Genomic DNA, 21,778 nt, shown 5'->3' with positions numbered 1-21,778 from the left:
ACAGTACGGGACCAGCACAATATGCGGCCGGCCCCAGTAGGGGCCGAAACTTGTGACGTCACAGTTCCAGGAAACTCGGCCGGAAACATAATTTAGACCTTCAAGCCTGCCTTTCCACCGTACAAAGTTTTTTCTACATAAAAATATTTCAGCATCCGGGTAACCCTAATTATGCTTTTTGCCGCAGCGAATGTGTTAATATAGTTATTGCTGTTCAAGTTTCTGTCTTTTCTTGTTATTGCATCTCCCCTTTTATATTTGTAGTCCATTACCTGTTTATTATGTACTGCTATGTTTTGTTATTATTTTATGCATTTTTACTATTATTAAGTACTTACAGGAGGAAGGATTGGACTTTTGTTATATAGTTTCTTAAATGTTATAGTTTATCATTTGTTAGCTGGGTTTTATATGTATGCCTATTATTATTATTGTCTTGTATGTACAATATTATGTATAGTTTGCATGTATAACATTAACTTTGTATTTAGATGTTATGCTGATGATTCTGTAATCTGATGATTGGCTATAACTGTCTTGATGCTGTATGTGTATTAAAATTGTCTTGAAAAAGTGATCATTGACCTTGGTAATAAATAAATAGAAATAAAATGAATACATTTTTCACCTAGATAAGATTGTACAATATTTATCAAGCCTTTAAGAAAGAAAATATAGAGTGAAATGTCAATCTTACAAGTTCTTTAAAAATTTTATTGTCACACGCTCGAAAGCGGAATTGATCCAGTATCATCTATCATAATTCAATCATCTCATTATATCTATTTTTCTTTTTTTTTGCTAAAAACTTCTCTCAAAATTGTCAATTACAAAAAAGATAAGAGAACTGTGGAAAACAATTTACTTGACATATGTTTCGTTAGTTTATTCGCTCTTGTCACAAAACTTACTGTTGCTTCCACTTTTAGACAATATTATTGAATCCACCATGAAATATTCCTCCCGACTCACTCAAAAGACATAGGTAGTTTTTAGGGCAACGGAAATATTATTAACTAGCAGTTACCCATACCTTTGCACCAAAACAAAAAGTGTATATTTATCGCAATTGTTATTAACTCTTATCTTAGTCTAGTTTGTTCCATTGTTGATTTTGCTTTTTTCCCAATAAAGAAAATATATATTCATACACAGCTCTGAGAAGCCTATTTTTGTCAAAAAACAACTAAAATAGGTTTCACAACATTCTTTAAAAGACTACTTTGTCTTTTATATCTGCACTGCAAGCAGTTATCCATTGCTCTGCATGCAATTTAGTAGGTGTTGCATGTGTTTGACCACTGCTGGTTCAAGTGAATTATATTTCTGACGCCAATGTTGAATTTCCCTTCCTGCCACGATCAAGAAAACAAGTCAAAAAAGTGTATATTTAAGACCATTTTAATTTACTTCGTTCTTAGTATTTTTTATCCATAGTTGATTTTTCCCTGTTTCCTGAACAAGAAAGTACATATCACAGATGAGAGAAGCCTACTAGTCTAAAGACAACTAAGATGGGTTTTATAACAGTCTTTAAATTTATAGTAAAAGTTAGATAGTAAGTTTGTCTTTTATATTTAATACTTAATATTTCCTAAAAATCTGCAGTTAAAAATACATTAACAACAATAATTTACATCTTTCTTTCTTTATACACTGAAAAATATTTTGAATATCCTAGAACATTTAGATTCTTGATTGGTAAATTAGTTCAAAAGCACAATCCAGTGATCTTTCATCTAGCATAGTTATTACAGACTGCTTCAAAGGGAGTCTTCAGAGTAAAATTGTGACTGTCTTATTTAAGACATTTTGTAAGGTAGATGAGCACTTACCTAATTGATGGAATCTAATGGTTACTCCTTAGAGAATTTGCACACTATAAATGTAAACAAATTGAAATTAATGGTTACATTAATTAAAGATATGGTTGTGCTGTCATAAAACAATTATTACACAGAACAGTTGATTACATTTGACAGACTCTTTCAATTAATATTTCTGAACTTTTTAGACCAAATGAAATTGTTTGCTACTTTAAAGAACAAGTAAGAATTTTTGAACTATGAATAAGGCCTATGTTCATACCAGACATTGTAAGAATATCCATGTAAAATTTCAGTACAATCGGTTAAATAGTTTACACATGAAAGTAAAACAAACAAACAAAGACACTTTTGCATTTATAATATTATAGGATGTATTCTCATGGGATTTACAATATTTAGAAAATTGGTCAATAGAAATGTTCTATAACAAAATGTATTGTATAACAAGCGTCTCAAGATTTATAAGATCAATTATTTTAACAAGTTTGAACTTGTTTCTTCAGCATTCTTATTGCCAGTTCTTGGTAACAGAAAAATTCTTATGAGATTTACATGTAATCAATATTTCTAATAACGTATAAGACTTTTTTACAAAATGTTTTGGAAATGTTATAAGCTTTCTGGAATTCTTATTTTCTTCTCTACGTTCATGAACAACGGAGTTGTGAATTTTGTTAAAAGTTTGACTGACCACCATATTGAAAAAAATGGCCTACCTAGCTGGCCAACAAACATAGCCCAAATATTTATGATCATTGTTATAAACTTTAATTTGTTTGGGTTTCTTGGGACATTTATTGTTTCCAAAACCAGTGTTATATAGCATTTACATCTAAACATTTCAACAGGAGATGGTTTTGGGCTCAGGGGGTCATTTTCAATGAAGTTTTGCAGACATTTTTGGCAAGTGCTACCACAAGGACAATTGCAATAGGCTGATTTTGTATACAAGTATAAAGTGTAGTTAAAATAAGCATTAGTGTATAAATTCTCAAGATATTTGTTGACAAAATATGACTATTACAGTAATTTTAAAATATGCAATTAACCCATGTTTTAGGTAGATTTTATGTACAAAATCAGCCTATTGCAAGATATTGATTACATGTAAATCCTGTCAGAATGTGTCCATCATGAAGAACTGGCGATAGAAATGCTGAAGCTGTTTGTTGAAACTTGGTACAAAAAAGTATCAGATAAAACATCTCTGCTAAATTTGTTGGCCAACTTGAGTGACCATTTTGTTTCATTATTGCGCCCTTTCAAACTGAAAAAATTCACAACTCAGTTATTCATGAAAATAGAAATAAACAAAATGTGTTCTGGAATAATTTTCTAACTTTTTGTGCTAAGCTATTTTTTTATGCTCTGAATGGTCTTTGTGATATTGAGACATGTAAATCCCATGAGAATAAATTAATATTTCAGTTGTTACAAAATCTACCTACTTTTTCCGACTGACCCGGAACGATTATTCACTCAATTAATGACTACTTTGGGATCATATTTTAATTTTGATCTGATACAGAGTCACAGTTGTTTATTAGTAGACAGAATTCAAGTAGACTGTGTGCAATTAACACTCCTTAGAGTATCTGGACTTCAAAACACTCACCTTATCTGGAAAGAATGAATAAAGCGGAGATGGTCCGAGATTAGAAACTCATCCAAGACATTGTTTTGGCACCTCAGCAGTTTGTTTAATAACTCTTGAAAGTTTCCAGAGACTCAAAATCAAGGAAACTGAACCAAGGAAGAACTGTATAAAGTATTGATTTTGAAGTCTAAAAACAAAAGGCAGTCTGTCTATCTAGCTGTCTGTTATGTTCAGAGTGTATTATAGATTCTAGTACCTTTAATGATTATTTTGTTAATATTGTGAGTAGTTTAAATCTTAATAAGAGTAAAAGTGTACCTGATAATAAAGCTTTAAACCTAGTTAATAAGTATATTATACACAAAAATATTGATACAAACCTAACTTTTAATTGGCATGAGATTAAAGCAGAAGAAGTTTTAAACTGTGTCTCTAGATTAAGTAATTCAAGTAGTTGTAGATATATATGGATTCTCGAATAAAACCATAAAAAATGTTATTGAAGGAATAGTAACACCTCTTACATGGTTATTTAATAAGATGTTGGAGCAAGGGATTTTTCCAAAGGCATTAAAGCTAACTAGAGTGTGTGTCCAATATTCAAGAAAGGGGACAAATCAAATCCCTCAAGTTACCGCCCAATCTCCTTAATACCTATACTTGGTAAAATATTTTGAATTAAACATTAAACAGCAACTTCATTTTTACTTTGTCCAAAATAATGTATACTGTCAAGAACAATTTGGGTTTATTCCAGGGGGAAGTACAATCAAAGCAGTAGAGACTGTAATTGATAATATTCTAATGAGTTTTTGAAGAGCATATGACAACATCTGCTAGCTTAATTGACTTAACTAAAGCCTTTGATTGTATAGATCACAAAATTTTAGTGGATAAGTTTCACAGTTATGGAATTAGAAATAATGAGCTTAATTTACTAAGGTCATATCTGAATGACAGAAAACAGATGGTTGTACAACGAATGATAAATCTAGCTTTAAGAATATTACCAGAGTGTGCCTCAAGGCTCGATCTTAGGTCCTTTTTTATTTGTAATGGCAGTCAATGATTTCTCATTCAATGTGACATGTAAGTCAGTGTTATATGCTGACGATACTACTCTGATTAACAGCACAAAACATTTAGATGAATTAATGGACAAAGAAAATCAAACATTAAAAAATGGCATTAGAATGGTTTGAAGCAAACTCACTTGTTGTAAATAGTAATAAGACGGAGAAAAAATAGTTTTTTTTTCTTTAAACAATCTATTATTAGAAGAGAGTACTTCAACTGCTAAGTTATTAGGTATTTGTTTTGGACAGTAAGTTGGATTGGGCCTATCATATTGATTACCTTTGTAAAAAACTATCTAGAATAGTTTATCTTCTAAGAAAGTTAAGAAATTATGTATCTATTGAAACATTGTTATTAGTTTATAATGCACTTTTTCAATCGCAATTAAGATATGGTGTAACTTTATGGGGAAAACAGTACTAGTGCACAAAGAGCATTCATATGGCAAAAAAAAAAAAAGCGATTAGGTCAAAAAAAAATGTATCAGACAGAGAAACTTGTGTTCCTCTATTTAGAGAGTATAAAATTATGACACTGCCAAATCTTTATATTTACTGTTGTTTAGTAAGTGTAAAAGAAGTCCTCCCCAGCTTTTACAATTAGGGAACAAGTACATGGGTATAATACGAGGAGGAAGTATTTTTTAGATCTTCCTCAAGTAAGATTAGAAAAAACTAGAGGTAGCCATATTTTTATGAAAATTAAACTGTTTAACAAATTACCACAAAATGCATGGATTGTACCTTTAAAACAATTTTAAAGAGAGTAATTTAGAGAACTGGTTCAAAGAATAATTGTTTATTACTCAGTCTCAGATTTCTTAAGCAGCGATATTACATGTTTATGCTTTTAAAATTAATATTCGTTGTGTGTCCCATTGATTTGTTAAATTATAAACCGTAATTGTTTGTTTGTATTGTTTGTATTTGTTTTATTTATTCGTGATATAGTATGTGTTTTAATTTATTAACTTATCTGTATATACATAAATGAATAATTTTTTAAAATTTTGTCTCTCAATGTATTTATTTATTCAGTTATTTATTATTTATTTAGTTTTAAAATTTTATCCATGTTAAAATGTGTTAAAAGTTATTTATTATTGTTAATTTATATAGATCTGTTGGTGTTTGGTTATTAGTGTTATTAATTGTATAGATCTATATATTTGCTGGTAGGCTGGATTGAGTAGGTAGAATCTGAGTAGTTTGTTTTTAGTTTTTAGTTTAGTGTTTTAGTTTTAGAATATTTTAGTAACTTGACGAAGTCCATTGCACTATTGAATGTGTTTAAAGACCAATAAAGATCTTGAATCTTGAATCACTTTCGTTATGTTCTTTTGAATCTTTCAATACTCTGTTGTATCAGCAATTTAGGGGGAGAGACCCCACCCAAGTCCCCTTGATACACCACCGCCACCGTTGCAATAGACACAGCAATAGATAATTTTATTTATTTGTCAGGTTTTAAAAAGTCACAGACAGGGAGTTAATGGGAAAAGAACAGGGAAATTACACTTAATTACCTGGTGAGAATTGTTTTCTATTCTCAGAAGAAAGGAGGAATAAAGTAGAACCTGTAATAATCCAGGAGCTTTCCATAATCCATTAGATTAGTGATACTATGGAACAAAATCAATTCTCATTATAGATGTTATTTTAAGGTGAAATCCATATTTGTAGTGTATATATTTTCAGTATCTCTTTTGAATTGGCATTTTTTCTAAATGGTATCTCTTACCTAGAACATTTGCTAAATTTATTTTAATATATTAAACATTTTGTGAGCTTATTTCCAAATTCTTTATACAGAGTTCCCTGACATCAATTTTTGACTACCCAATATAAAGTATTGAACCCTCACAAACCTTAATTATAGGTATACCACTGAGGAAGCAAATAAAAAGTCAAAATTAATATACTTAACAATGTATACATATATTTCGTAATATTGCAATATAATTCAAATTTTGAAAAAGATTTTAACAAAAATTAAATACACATCAGATCATTTAAATTTTTATCAAAACATTGTGTAGCTTTTACCGTAACTAGTAAGTAAAACCCTTTACAAAAAACTTTGCCATACAATTTATATTACTTAGGAACGTCAGGCAAAGCCTTAATTGACAAACTTTTTATAACTAGTATACATAAAAATTTTATGTCAAAGTATATTAAAATCATAAAATTTTCATAAAAATAGGCGATAACCTAAACTTATAACACAGTAAAATATATATTTCTGCTTTATCAAAATGACTTTTAAAGAGAACTGAGTCAATGCAGTGTGTCATGGCTTTCTAGATTGCATTCACTTGAGATTCCAAAGGTTATTTACAAAAGTAATTTTATTTACAATATTATAATAAACTGCATCTACCAATATTCACTACATTTAACTTATTTGTGATTACCCATATAAGGACTTTATTTTACAAAATGTATATAAAATAGCAAAATTCTACAAGAGTTGTATCACCGAACAATATAACAACATGAGCTATTTCAATATCTTTACAATTAGGTATTCTACATAATCAATACCTATTTATACAGAAACTGTAAATACAGCCGGCCATGTGTCCACCATTTCTTCTTTTGTATTTTTCAGGCATTAAATTGTTTAAATTTAATCTATAATAATGAGATAAATTGCATTAAATCAGTAATCTATTATTCCAGTTTTAAGAAAAAAAAATAAGATTTCCATTTTTGTGTATGACCAAATATAAAATGCTAACTTTTTAGTTAGTTGTATATAACCTTGCTCTATTCATTTAAAACAAGGCATGTTTTGTTTTATATTATACACCAATTTGACAAGAACAATTTTCTATTAATAAATTTTGTTTCAGTTTTACATAACTTTATACTGTGTGATTTTTAAGTATTGACTTCCTTATTAAAATAGCTCCTTTTGATTTTTAATGTATACATCTCTAAAATACTAGTTTGAATTGATTATTGTAACTTCATGACTATAGTATTTGGTTCCTACCTATTGTTGTATTTACTTTTTGGGATTTTTTTTAACTCAGTCCATTTATCATGTTTAGAATCCATATCAATTAAATTTATAATTATAACTTTCTACTGATAACTATGATTGGTAATATGATTTAACAGGATATCAAGCAATACCTGTTTGTGTAAAATGATTGGATATATTTAAAGAAAAAATGTTAACCTAGCAGAAAAAAGCTGCAGAAACTCCTATATCTTCAAAACCAGGCTGAAGAGTTAAAAACGAGACATCTTGAAGAAATATTCAATTACTGCAGAATCACCTAATGGCTGTTTAATACTTTAATGATACTACTGAATATTAAAAGAATATTTTATTGGTGTACACGTATGCTGGGTCCTACGACTGTTTTAAAGGTTTTCAAGGGAAAAGCAATACAACTGATTTGTGCTATTTTATCCTGTGTGTGAATACTTATTTGTATATTATTTCAACAAGTAAATAAATATAATATGTAGTATTTTAATGTTTTCATCATCAGCACGACATCACGCTTCATTGTAGGGACACAATGGCCAGATGAATTATACAGCTTAAATTCATCAAGTAACAAATTAATTTAACAGAATGTTATACTGTACTCTGTACATCCTAACTTACTTATATACATACAGGAAAGACACTATTGTTAAAGCCTGGCACTTCAACACCACAGCAACAATTTTGTTCAAAAGGCACACAAGAGAGCAAAGTCCTCAATTTGAGCAAATTACTGTTTTTGAAACCATACATAAAAATACCCATTATTAGAACTAGATATACAAAATAATTATGTACGGTGTATAAATTATAAATACGAAACAAGAGATCAGACCTTGTGTTAACGCTACAACTATTCACAATGCCTCAATAGAAGCTCACAGAAGGCGAGTTACATCAATGGTTAGTCAACTGTGAATATCACAATTGCGTCTGGCCTGGAAGTAGTCAGTGACTACAGTGTAATTATTACTCTAAATGTTACTACAATTGTCAGTACTTCTGTTTAATCAATCACAATAGATTAACAACATTTCCACCATCTACAAAGTACCACAATTAGATTTACTCAACAGCTGAAAAACTATTTTGGACATATATTCACAGATAATGTTCACATAAAAATCTTAATAGTAAACTAAAATAGTTCACTTTAAAAATAAATAATTGCATAAAATTGTGAACAAAAATTCACTAAAAGAAAAGGCACTGTATAAAAATGCACCAAAATTTGCGCACACATAAAATCAAAATCACCTTCATGTAAAACCAGCACATAGTTCCATCTTGATTAAAAAAGTCACTAAAAAATTACAAATAAATACACATTTCTAAAATAAGACAACTTTGTACAAAGGTCATTGTTAAATGTAAATAGGATCTGGTTGTTTGTTGTTGTTTGGACTAGAGATGCCCTCAGACCAGTCCGAATTGGAATGTGGGGAAGAGGAAGACCAATAGCAAGGGGAGGAGGACTCGGGGGAGGGGGTGGGGAAGCTCTCCGGAGTCTGTAAGCTCTCTGATGGCGGCGTGAGGTAGTGATAGTATTGCTGCTGTGCCGGAGGAGGGTAGCCCATGTACGACAGGTCCGAGGGGAAGTCGAACTGCATGGCTGCAGCATGTTTCTGTGTAGCAGCTCGCATCGCCGCCATGTGCGTGGGAGACAGAGGCATCGATGGTCGACTCTTGACCGGTGAGGGTGAGGACACACTGTGAGGAGGTGAATCCTGGAACCCTGACAGTGCCTGGTACGAGTAGGCAGTGTCCAGACCCAGATTGTGCAGGCTCTGCATTGATACTGCATTCTTGATACAATCCTCGTATGCGGGAGGCTGTGGCAGACCTGCATTGCTGTATAGTGATGCAGTAGCCTCTAAACTCATAGCTCCGTCCTCCAGAGTAGACGGTTTCTTGCTCTTCTTTATGCTTGGCTTTCTACGGATAACTTGTCCTGTCATGTCGACTTCAGGACTGTTGGGGCTGCCACTTCCTGATTTGGGTCTCTTCTTCGCTTTACTGCCAGGCTTACCACCACCACCGATAACAGTGGGATGGCTTATTAGGTGATGGTGATTTGGAGAGCCTAAAACATAACATATTCATCATTACTTCCTGTTATAGGATAGTTCCTAATAGTTTATCAAAACAGAAATAATTCAAGAATGTTGAAAAACTGATCAAATTACTTGCAGAGTTGTTTATTGAGGAAACAAAAATATATAAAAATAATACTATCTATACTGTACAGTAATAAATGCTATTTTCTGTGTATGTGTGTGTGCGTTGACAACAACATAATATTATCAAGAATGTCTTAATTATTTCAATTTTTTTATGTTACTAGATGTTCCAAACATGTTTAATTTAAGAACTCTTTAATTTGGGTTAAGTTCTCTAACATCATTTCCACAAAACATTTGATAACTACATTACGTTCATAAATAATCCATTTCAGACTTGCAAAGTTTTGAATTTTACTTGCATTTGACCATTTTCCTTCAGGGATTCTTAGCTTTTTCAAATTAAATAATAAGATAACTGAAAAACATTATACTTACCGATAAGAGGACCATTAGAGATGACAGACACCATCTGTGGGGAGCGAGGTACATGCTCGTCTAGCAGTCTGACTATGTCGTGATGCAGACGCTCCCCTGCCACATCTCTTGGCAGTCGGTCCATGTGGTCTGTGATTTCTCTATTGGCAAAGTTGTCCAATAGGGCCTTGCAAGCTTCAAAACCACCTTCCCTCGCTGCTAAGAAGAGTGGTGTTTCATCCTGAAAAACATAACAGTAAGTAAATAAACAAGGTATAAAAAAATAAAAGTGGTCTTAAGTATTGTGACAAAACTATAATAATAAACTATTTCTGGTTTATCCCCATATTCAAAGTTATAACACTTTTGAATTTAGTCAATAAACTAGCCCTGTTTGAAGCACATGCTTGAATGAACTGAACAGTATAGTGCAGAAACAATAAACACAATACAAATATTTATTTTAACTTGATGAAACAAGGTCAATTTTAAAACAAAAATACTGCATTGCTTCTAAAATTTTTTATACATAATTACAGAGAGGATCTAAGAGGTTTTTTATCCTGATTTTAAAGCTGTATAGTAAGCTATCACATCCGATTCCTAACTCTTGACACAAAATTCTTCATCAAAATAATTAGACTTGTTCAACATATTATTATGATGAAAGAATCTATTTCACTGTGGCGTACCTATTAGCCATGTTTACAGACACTAACAGCAACAAATATTTATAACATGGAGTAAATCATCAGTTACTTTTTGTTTGTCACGTTAGCCAACTAATAAAATGACAATATTATTCTATGTAGACGACAACCTACATCAATGAAACATTGTATGATTGGTGGTTAGGCTCTGTCGAGTTTAAAGCAAACTATTACACCTATATTTTTTAATCCCTATTAATTTAGTTAACTTTTTACTATGTGTTCAATTATTTTTGGAAAATAATATTGTTTTCATTGTAATTTCTTTCCTAAAAAAGTCAAACTACTGATTCAGTAGTAAATAAAATTAAAAAATACAAATTTATTTAATAAAACCATCATAGTTCTGTGGACCAACCTATTTTCTTCAAATTGTAATGTATAAAATAATAATTGAAGAACGATTGCAAAACTAATTGCACTTTTTGATAATTTAATACTTTTTCTAATTTTCAAATTTTACTTTTATTACATAGATTTTATTTGCAATTCTTATATATAAAACCTTTTTATTTTGCATAAAATAAATTTTACAAAAACATTTTTAAAGATTTTTTCAAAAGAAGTAGTTTAATGACAAACTTTTTCATTCTTCACATAAGATATATCTACAATATATCCAAACAATTAAAAGAAATTATAATTATGAAATAATATAAAAGAGCAGTTATTTTTGAATAAAACAGTATGCAACATGAAAGGGTAAGCCTTAAAACAATATTTATAAATTAATATAAGCTTGCTAAGACGCAGTAACCGCCTTGCCAGTATAAAGGTTCACAATTGCAAATTCTTAAATAGAACTTGCTATAAATATACAAAAAGAGCAAAAAAACCAATTGTTCTTTTCATGTATATTAAATCTTCTTAAATGTGTATTTACTCTTTCGGACACTAGTCTTCTTACAATTTAGTTCCCAACTTCTATTTAGGTTTCAAGTGTCACATACATTACACATTAGTATCAGCTGTAAATAGTGTAAGAGTATTTTTTAATAAATTTATGCAAGATTAAAATATTTTTGTTGCCATATATTTTATTATTTTTCAACGTGATTTTTAAAATAAAGTTAAAGTTTATATAAGTAAATATGTTGCAGACCGATTAAATTTGAAATCCTGTTGTTAGTAAAAATACCTTATCGTCCTGAGCATCCCTGTTGGCTCCATGAGCCAGTAGCACGTTGACAGCATCCACATTGTTGACAGCCGCTGCCCAATGTAGTGCAGTCTTGCCCGAGTTGTCGGCTGCATTGATGTCCGCATCCGCATTGATCAAGTCTTCTACCATACCCTCTATAGCCAGTCGGGCGGCCAAGATCAGAGGCGTAGTGCCATCATGCATTCTTGCATTTAGGTTTGTAGCTCGGTTCCGCAATAAGATCTGTGTACATAAAATGAAGTGGTGTATTTCCTTAGCTTACTGTTTACAAAATTAACTTAAATTGGCATCAATATATAAATTGACGTACATAAACATACATTGATTTTCATATTTTAAAAATTTTGAGTTTGAATGAAAACTTCCGTTTTATATCTAAACTCAATTTTGAATAAACATCTTCGGATATATTAAAATTAAACTCACAAATTAAATTAATTATACTAAACACCAAAGCTTTAACTATCATTCTACACTTAAGAGTGAAAACAGTAATTGGACAAAAAATGGATTATTTGTAGTCATGGGGGAAAGATGATTTAAAAATGAACTACGTAGAGTGAATTAGTAATCAATTATGCAACTACAGATTTCAGACCCAAATATAGTGAAGCCCTTACTTAGACCTGATAAGATTGAATTCAATTACTTCAGAACGAATTTAAAACTAAAATTGTTAATATATTTTGTGAGCGAGAAACACATATTTTAGCTTAAATTCTATCAACAATCAGACTAATAATTTTTTTTCGTTTACAATAGAGTACTTGAAATGTCCAAATTGAATGCAATACTGTACACATTACTAAAAAAAAGGGTCCATAGTATAGTTTACACTTAATAAATATTAAATTTGTTTAGGTGCTTAATTGTTTACTACAACCTACTATACAAGTTGTGAGGTAAATTACCTGGAAGACGCCCATTGCATCAGCAGCCACAGCTGCATGTAGGGGAGTCCTGCCAGTGTTGTCCTGGGAATTGGCCTCAGCTCCTGCGTCTAGTAATCTCTTGGCTGCATCAGCCCGTGCATACCTATACAAACATCAGCTAGGTGACTGAAAGGATCTTAAAAGTAACATTAACTAGGAACACGATATATTCATTCATGTTTCTATTCAGCCTAGTCAAAACACTAAAAGCATGTACAATTTTAGCCGTTTACCTTGCAGCAAGATGGAGAGAAGTCTCGCCAGTCTTGTCCATGGTGGCATTGAGCTCAGCACCTTGAGCTACAAGGTCTGCGATAACTGCGGCAGTGCTATCTTCTTCCTCATCCTCTCCGTTGTCCAGTCCTCCTCCCTTCACTGCAGCCACCATCAGCGGTGTCATACCACACGGTAACCGCACGTCCACATTCTCCTGCACACATATACATCATGTCCGCATGAGTCAAACTATCATTTCAATGAAAATTAGTCTGTCAAATGAGAGAGGTTAATGACTATGAGACAGGAATAATGCAACTTCAAAATTTTAAATTTGTCAATGGATTTAGAATGTAATTCTATATAATGTTGTGCAGTTTTAAGAGTTACAGTTTGAAGGAAGTAGTTTTATCATTAACTCTTTTACTAGTTTTAAAATCCCTTTCAATATTCAGAAATATGGTCAACAGTAATTTCCGTTGTAATGCAATTATTATTTGAAGATAAAGTTCCTTCTTATCAAACATAGCAACTGATGTATGAACAATAACTTACTTGATACCATTAACCAAATTCATAATCGATAATCTGAATACTTTATAAGGTGCCTGGTACCTCTTTCCAAACTGTCCTTTCACTACAGAGTGTTCTATTTATATATAATTTGATGCCATAATTTAAAATTGATTCTGTAAATATTTATTTTATTTACTTGTAATTCATTATTTATAATGATTAATAAAAATTTTACATAATAGTGTAATACTGCTTGAATATGACTTTGCAAAGTACAAAAACAAGTTGCCTGTAATGGAAATTGTTGGTGCATTAAAACTGTCTGAATCTAAATAATGGAGATGCTAAATAAATTGTTTGTAAACAAAAAGGATGGACAGACTGATGAGATCCCTATTACTGGTTCAGTAAGGGATAAGGAATTTTCACTAGACATCTAATGGTAAAGATTTCATTAAAGTCCCGGAAAATCAAATAAAAATCTGACATAGCTTAAATTTGTCTGCAAATTGAACTTTAAATTCAATAAATGACAAAGTAAAGCAACTTTAATGAATCGTTTATATTTAAGCAGGGAAAATTCCTATATGCATTAGTTTATTTTAGGGGAAAAGACGCATAATAATTATGCTTGGCAAAAAATTGGGAGAATTCAGTGGACCATAAAAGAAAGAACATCATGAAACATTTAATATTAGGCTGAGCTAGCCTTCATTGACTGCCATAGGAAGTAACAAAGATTTTATGTTTCCACACATAATCATTACAATCACTAACTATATATTAAGAATCTTGATAGAAAAAAAATAAATAAATATAGATATAAAAGGCAATAGTAAATGTTTTGAAAAAAATATTGTATCTTTCTTTTATTCCTTATTTTTTAACTTTGTCACCTAATTATTACATTAAACTTTCTACCCAACTAACTTCCTAAAATCCAAATTAAACCTAATTACTACTTAGTAAAGTAAGTATGTTACCATGCTGGGAGGTGTGAGTATGGCATGTGGGGCTCGTGGCGTCTGCCCCCACATCTCCTCATAATCAGTAATAGCCGTGTGGTCACTGGAGTAGCCGTTGTCTCTGGGCCGCTTGCTGGGCGGCAGTTCGCTCTCATCATCGCTCCAGTGAGCTCCCATACCCGACACCTCGACACACGCCAACTGCTGCTTGTTGAGGTTCCGCATCTCCTGGCCATCCGGACCTCTGCGCCTTGACCTGCGTCTCTGCCCACTGTTCACACGCAATACATCTATTAAACCACTACCTTATAACAATAGCACAACCTAGTGTATTAACAAACATCTTTCATCTACTTGTGAGTAGTTAGCATACACATGTGTAATCAACACAAAAATTGGAAATCACGCAAAAAGTATTTGAATTATATTAAGAGTTTCCATATTTGTGTTCAACATTATATTTGATTTATGTTTATGATGTACACAATAAATGCTTATTGCTCCTTTACAGTGTGAGATGACGGAAAAGGCCTGACTTCTCTATGAAAGCACATGTGCAGAAGAACTAACATAAGCTACTTTGTTATCCAAACTTCTTATGTATTAGTTATGGTTGAGGAGAGTTGTTATGAGTTATTCTAGGCTTCATTAGAAATCAGAAATGCAAAAGGAGAGTAGTTACTTTTATATTTTCTAAATAACTAAGATAAGAATGTTAGCTGTATATGGGAATGTCAGTGTTTTTATTAATCTCATACAGAGTTTAGTCAGTGTGTATTCAGGTGTGACGTTAATTTGTGCAACAATTTCAAGTACATTGTACGAACAGTTATTTGAATTTATGAAAAAATTTGTTTTTGTTTCTAACTGAAAGATTTGTATGTTTTGTCCACAAACTTGATTGCTTGATTGAATTACAAACTGCTTCAATCTTACAGAAGTTATGTTAATAAAAAAAGGCATATTTAGTACTTATTTATACAATAACGTTTCACCATAATACAAATTAATATATAATAATATTATATACTTGTTAATTTTATATGCTATAAATTAATTTATGAAAGAAAAATTTAGACATTTTAACTATACAGTACCCATTGATATGGATACTATCAGATTGGAATCTGGAATTGTCTCATATTCATGAATAGTAGAAGGACACAGAAGTATTATTAATTTAATGTTTACTTCTTCTCAACTGACCTGTTGTTTCTGAGAAATCCCTCGGGGAACCAGGTGATACCGTGGGCCCGCTTCTTCTGTGCTTGCACTAGCACTCCCAACAGCAGGCTGACTAGCACTGTCAGGATCACTCCAGTCAGGATGTACTTGCTGCGACTAGGGGAGTCTATCTCCACGTCTGAACCATCCAGCACCCCATGTACTTGATAGATAGGGAACGATGTGGACAGTGAGTGTGTGGCTGCTGTTGCTGCCAGGAAATCTGCCGCCTGTAACACGCTCATGCTCCTCAATAACTGTGCAGGCTTGAATACTTTATATATAATAGTTGTCACATATGTAACCCCTACGGAGATCTGAAAGGTGACTGGTTTTATTACAGGTCATTGGATATTCCGAAGCCACCTGAATAGAATAGGTATTCCAGTTCAGGAAACACTGTGCAGGAAATGTGGCGAGGCTGACGAAACAGCCAAGCACATCATATTTGAATGTCCAGCATTACAGAGCAAACGCTCAAGATCCCTAGGTGTTCTTATGCATACGGAAGAGGGGTTGGAAAAGGAAAGCATTGTTCAGAAGATCTCATGGTTTTGTAAAGGCCTGGGATTTGATACAGCTTAAACCTGGGAGAGGATGCAAAATAAGCCGGATGGCTGAGAGGCAACTACCAGGCCTAGGAAACCTGGCCCTCTGTTACAAAAAAAAAAAATATGTAACCCCTCATTGAAACATGTAATTGTTATACATTTTCTATTTAAAACAAAATAAACTTGGCATAACAGAGGTATAGAATTTTAAAACAATTTCCTAAAAACTTGTAATTTTAGTTTATAACTAAATATAGGTTAAACAGGTTTATACCATTATTTAATAGGATTTTAACTTTTATAAAATATCATTAGTCTTTAGAATAAATTATAAATGTTTGCTAATAGTACCTCTGATGCAGTGGGGAAGCACTCTGATTTTCCCATGCTATTGGTACACCTCCTGTTGTCGATCTCTAGGTATACAATAACACCTGAGGAGCCGAGGTCCTTGTTGGACATTTTCCATGGGTAGACCCTTTCCCGGCCTGACTCATCCAACTGGATCCTCACTGTTGACCTCAGTTGCTGGCCAATCTGCAGAAAACATAAATGGCAACTGCTGATAACTAATGTACAAATACCGAGTTGAAAATAATAAAAACCATGCTTAAATGTGCAACTATGTATTGATTCACGAGACTGGCTAAGCAATAAAGTACATAAATATGTGATGTTCCAAGTACTGCAGTATATTTCTTCATGTAGAAAAATTAATGTTTTCTCATGTAACCATTCTCTATCTATCTGTAAATGTAATGATTTTTAGAAAATTATCATTTTACTTAAAAAAGGAAAGCATCCATATTACTTTTAATCTTGACAGATTATTCATATATATTCATTTTAAATTGACAGCCATTAAATTTTCAGTTAACGTCAACTGTTTACAACAGAATTAATGTCTAATATGGAGTATTGAACCTACCTCTCTGAGGAAGGTAACTTTCTTGTTGAGAAAGGATTGCATGTCCATGAGCAGGACAGTGGCAAGGATGCCCTCAGCCAGCTCCGCGTGTCCTGGCTCACAGTCTAGTCCGTCCCAGTTACACTCAGCATTGTTACACCCGTAGTCACAGTGACCGTTCGCATAGTGCTTCTGGCAGTAGGCGTCATAGATGGGGCTGCGCAACATTAGCAACATTATCATACAGAATCACTCACACATTCTTTACATGATAAGAATCCAATAATTATTTCATAACCTAACTGTTATAAAAGTCAAAGTTATTGTAAGGTTAATCCTAGACCTGTACAAAATTTAATGTTTAGGATTGTCACCCCATTTTTATCATTTTACAAACATATTTTCAAAAATACACTATGCCATACCAGGCTTGCATTAAATATATATACCTTCTTTTCAGGAAATATAGAATGCTACTATATTATGTATAATAATAAATGTTTAGACAAAATAATTTTTGTGCACAATCTCAGTGAAATTATTATAATGAAAATACCTCATTGACAGTTGTAAGTATCAGTAGACACCACAACTTTTTAACGTTCATAACATAATTTTTATAAAACATGTATATTTCAGCATTTATATTGTGTTTTCAGCAATAAAGAGAAGAGGAATTTCACTGGTATTTCAAGTTGATAAGACCCTACCAACAAATACAAAACAGCTCATCACAACTATTCCGAGTATTAACTCTGTCATTTTTTTAGATTGGGGTATTTACTGTACTTACTTGCAAGGCTGAAGGGTCTTCTCACAGTCATGTCCATCAAAGAGACACTGAGGATTGTTGCAAACTTCGTCACAGCGTTTGTTCATGAAGACCTCCCAACAGTTGATGGGAGCGGTGCAGTTGCTCCAAGGGAGCAGGCCTAGTGAGCAGTCGTTGCCGTCAAACTGACAGTAGAATGTGTTGCACTCTTCGTCGCAGCGACGGTTACCGGACTTGGCCCTACAGTTGTTCAGCTTGCACTTTTCTAGTTCCCTCTCCATCTCTTTTTCCATCATCGATATCAATGGAGGAGTCTGAAAATTATAATTAGTTAAATAAAAGTATCTTATCACTACGCCATAAATGTGAACCAACATTATACACAGCATAGAAAACTTGTATAGGAACTTCAATCTTATACTATAAATTGTTGTTAGCATACTAATTGAAAGTTCCGGACACTGTGCATTACAAAATCTGCTGGACCACTGTGGTATATTGTATTTTTACAAAAATAAACAGTTTTTTAAGGAAATTTATTATATATGTACTATGTGACTAAAGCAATTTTATTAAACATTTTATGTTTAAAAAATTAAAAAGAAATGTAGGGAGTATTTAATTAATTATGAAATAATTCTCTTGGAATAAAAGTTATGATAAATTTATGTTTGTTATCTGTATTACACTCCTAATCAAGCGCTGAGTACTTAATATTTTATACATTGAAATGTAAACAAATGTTTCGGCCTCTTGAAGTGCCTTAGCTGAAACTTCAAAGATAGTTTCAAAATGTCAACAGATTTGTAGTGTCTTAACTTGGACTATAAAACATGAATCTGAGACCCGTTTTCTTTTTCAACCTCAAATTCCATGCCATGACAGTCAGACAAGTGGCAGGTCAACAATGTGGCTGAATGTCAAAGCAAGTTGTGGGTGTCAGTCAACATTTTTGGGACCCAGAGAGCACTAATCTTTTTGTAGCCTAATTTTATGTAACAATAGAGTAAAGCTCTCGAAACCATTACAAACGTTTTTATTACATTGGCAATTACTGACAATGTCCACGTAATGCTGAGAAAATAAAAGGCATAAAATTAAAATACACAGCATATGAAAAGTAGTGATCTAACTAAGCATCTTATTAATGCACTATGCATACTAATATTGTATTTTGTTAAATTACAGTTTTTGACTGATTAATTGTTACAATATTTCATATTAAATTAAATTAATGCTCCTTTTCAACAAAATTTGTGTTGTGATTGTTATTATTAATTTTATTATGTGATTAAGAAATTTGTGTCTTGTAATTTTGTGTTGATCTTGTCTTGAATACAAGATTTCATATGACAGTGGAAAACACATTAATAAAAAACATAAAAAGATGAAATAGTAAGCAATCGAGCTTTGTAAATAATGGGCTAAAATATATTTAAAACCAATACAGTTGTAACAGATGGTTTTTGTACTTACCTGTACATTGGCACGACCAATTCCACCTCGGAAGTTGGGGTCGTAGTTGTCACAGTTCTTGCCGGCCCACTTAGGGGGACAGTAGCACGCATAGTCTCCCACTCTGTCCTGACACGCAGCTCCATGCTTGCAGGGCTTACTGGCACATTCGTTCAGTGCATCTAACTCACAGTGTGTGCCAGCCGTGCCTGTTCAAAATACCAATAAAATAATGCTTTACTACAATACATGCAAAATATAATCTCATTTATACCCAATAGCAGTTTGTCTTTTACTATGATGTAAACACCCTACCTCTCTAAATATCAAATTTCAATGTCAGTTTAAAGAGTGTTCAAGAGAATAACTTTTTATGTTAGGATCAGTGTGATGTTTTCTCCAAAAGTTTAAAATATCTTACTGTTCAAATTTTACAGTATTGTAATAAAATGTAATAAAGAACTGTTTCTTACATTTCAACTACAATTAAATTTTAATTTATGTTCAATATTTGCTACCTGACCTCTCACTCCACAGATTGCAGTCTCCTCACTTTTTCCATGCCTCAATTTATAGTATTGGGCTAGTTATCTCTTGTAACTAATACAATCACAGATATCACTACAATTATTCATTTATTTTTCTTTTATTCCTCTATAATTTAAATGCAACTTTGTAATGTCTGACAACTAAGTCCAATAACCTTTAACTTGGTCTTTATTTAGTAAAACAAATTTTTATAAATCATACATTGAATAAAATGCTGTATTATATAGCTGTTAAACACACAAATAGTCATGTTTGAATAGCATATCACATTATCTATGGCATTTTTATGTTTAAATTTTTTATATAACTGTTTAAAACATACCTGTTATACTAATTACAATTTGAAACTACATAACAGTAGTTGAGTAATTTAATTACTTGAAGTATTCTCATGTCCTAACACTACTGACCTGGAGGACACTCGCAGAAATAACCGCCTCCATCGACAGGCTGGCAGGAGCCGCCGTTCTGGCAAGGATCAGAGTCACAGTCGTAGCCGAAGAACTCGCAGTTGCGCCCAGAGTAGCCTTCAGGACAGGCACACGAGTGGCCAGCCTCCAGTGGGTTGCACACCCCTCCGTTCTGGCATGGGCTACTCTCGCAGAAGTCCACCTTCACTTCACAGTGACGCCCCATGTAACCCGGTCTACAGTTGCAATGGTAGTTGTTGATGAGCTGCACACAGTCTTGCGTCCCAGGGCCAGCGCAGGGGTTGGACAGACACTCGTTGATATCACCCTCACAGCGGGGACCCACGAAGCCGGCCGGACATAGACATTCAAAGCCGCCCACTCTGTCTATACACGTGCCATTGTTATGGCAGGCTCCCGGCACACAGTCGTCCATGTTGATCTCACAGATTATACCCAGGGTTCCTGTCACAAATCATTATATTTATTAGCAAGCATCATTATTATAGTTTATTAACAATAATTTTTTTTTATAACAGTATTTCAGTATTAAAAGTAAAAAATATTGCAAATATTTATAGAAACCAAATTTACTTAAAGAATATACTAAACATTTGATCAAGTTAATGCAACAATAATGTAATACAAATAAATTAAAATATAATTGATATATTAATGAGATGAGGTTTAAAAAATAAATTTAAAAACAAACAGTTCAAAATCAAACGTCATAAATTGATATGAATTTTTATTAAATAGCACAAATAAAAGCTATGGGATTACATAAAAGAAAAGAAACTCTCTGATGAACACAAAGTACTATTACAGAAATGAATTTAAAGGATGTTATACACTAAAATTCTAATACAATAATAGTATTTTTTAATTACATTTCATGATAAAGAAAATGTATTTGATCCCATAGATAAATACAAACAATATACTGTAGCAGTTACCGGGAGGACAGGAGCAGCTGAAGTTGCTGACCAGGTCGTGGCAAGTACCACCATTCTGGCAAGGGTTGGGCTTGCAGTCATCCACATTGAGTTCGCAGTTCTGGCCCTGGAAGCCCTTGTCACAGTGGCATATGTAGGAACCGACCAGGTCTATGCAGGTGGCTCCGTGCTGACAAGGTAGTGAGTCACATTCGTTAATCTCCACACTACAGTAGCTGCCCGTGTAGCCGTCGGCACAGTGGCAACGGTGACTGTTCCCGATGTCTTCACAAGTCCCATTGTTGCACAGGGCCTCCCGGGACAGACCTGACCAACCAAAATTTTATATACATGTGATTTTATTACGATTCATATAAACACTTTATCTACGTACAAAGAGGGTTAAAAATGTAACTATTGCAAATTAT

At 32.7% G+C, this 21,778-nt stretch overlaps 1 protein-coding gene across 1 annotated transcript in view; it reads right to left on the bottom strand.

Moving 5' to 3' along the window:
* Window positions 1-6,415: 6,415 nt before the first annotated feature.
* The window catches only part of LOC124360599 (neurogenic locus Notch protein), a 155,556-nt gene continuing 140,193 nt past the window's right edge, over window positions 6,416-21,778 (bottom strand). The window contains exons 16-28 of the mRNA XM_046814344.1: window positions 21,372-21,677; window positions 20,416-20,880; window positions 19,478-19,665; window positions 18,023-18,315; window positions 17,251-17,446; window positions 16,674-16,859; window positions 15,754-16,001; window positions 14,566-14,818; window positions 13,084-13,280; window positions 12,830-12,953; window positions 11,895-12,140; window positions 10,068-10,287; window positions 6,416-9,592 (exon numbers count right to left, since the gene is read on the bottom strand). Of these exons, the coding sequence (XP_046670300.1) occupies window positions 8,874-9,592; window positions 10,068-10,287; window positions 11,895-12,140; window positions 12,830-12,953; window positions 13,084-13,280; window positions 14,566-14,818; window positions 15,754-16,001; window positions 16,674-16,859; window positions 17,251-17,446; window positions 18,023-18,315; window positions 19,478-19,665; window positions 20,416-20,880; window positions 21,372-21,677 (3,641 nt within the window). The 3' untranslated portion in view covers window positions 6,416-8,873. The remainder of the gene's footprint in view (window positions 9,593-10,067; window positions 10,288-11,894; window positions 12,141-12,829; window positions 12,954-13,083; window positions 13,281-14,565; window positions 14,819-15,753; window positions 16,002-16,673; window positions 16,860-17,250; window positions 17,447-18,022; window positions 18,316-19,477; window positions 19,666-20,415; window positions 20,881-21,371; window positions 21,678-21,778) is intronic.

This window comes from Homalodisca vitripennis, chromosome 4, assembly GCF_021130785.1.
Source record: "Homalodisca vitripennis isolate AUS2020 chromosome 4, UT_GWSS_2.1, whole genome shotgun sequence".
NCBI classification, from domain to species: Eukaryota; Metazoa; Arthropoda; class Insecta; order Hemiptera; family Cicadellidae; genus Homalodisca; species Homalodisca vitripennis.
The sequence above is the reverse complement of the archived record's forward strand: the minus strand, read 5'-3'. Positions and strand labels throughout refer to the sequence as shown.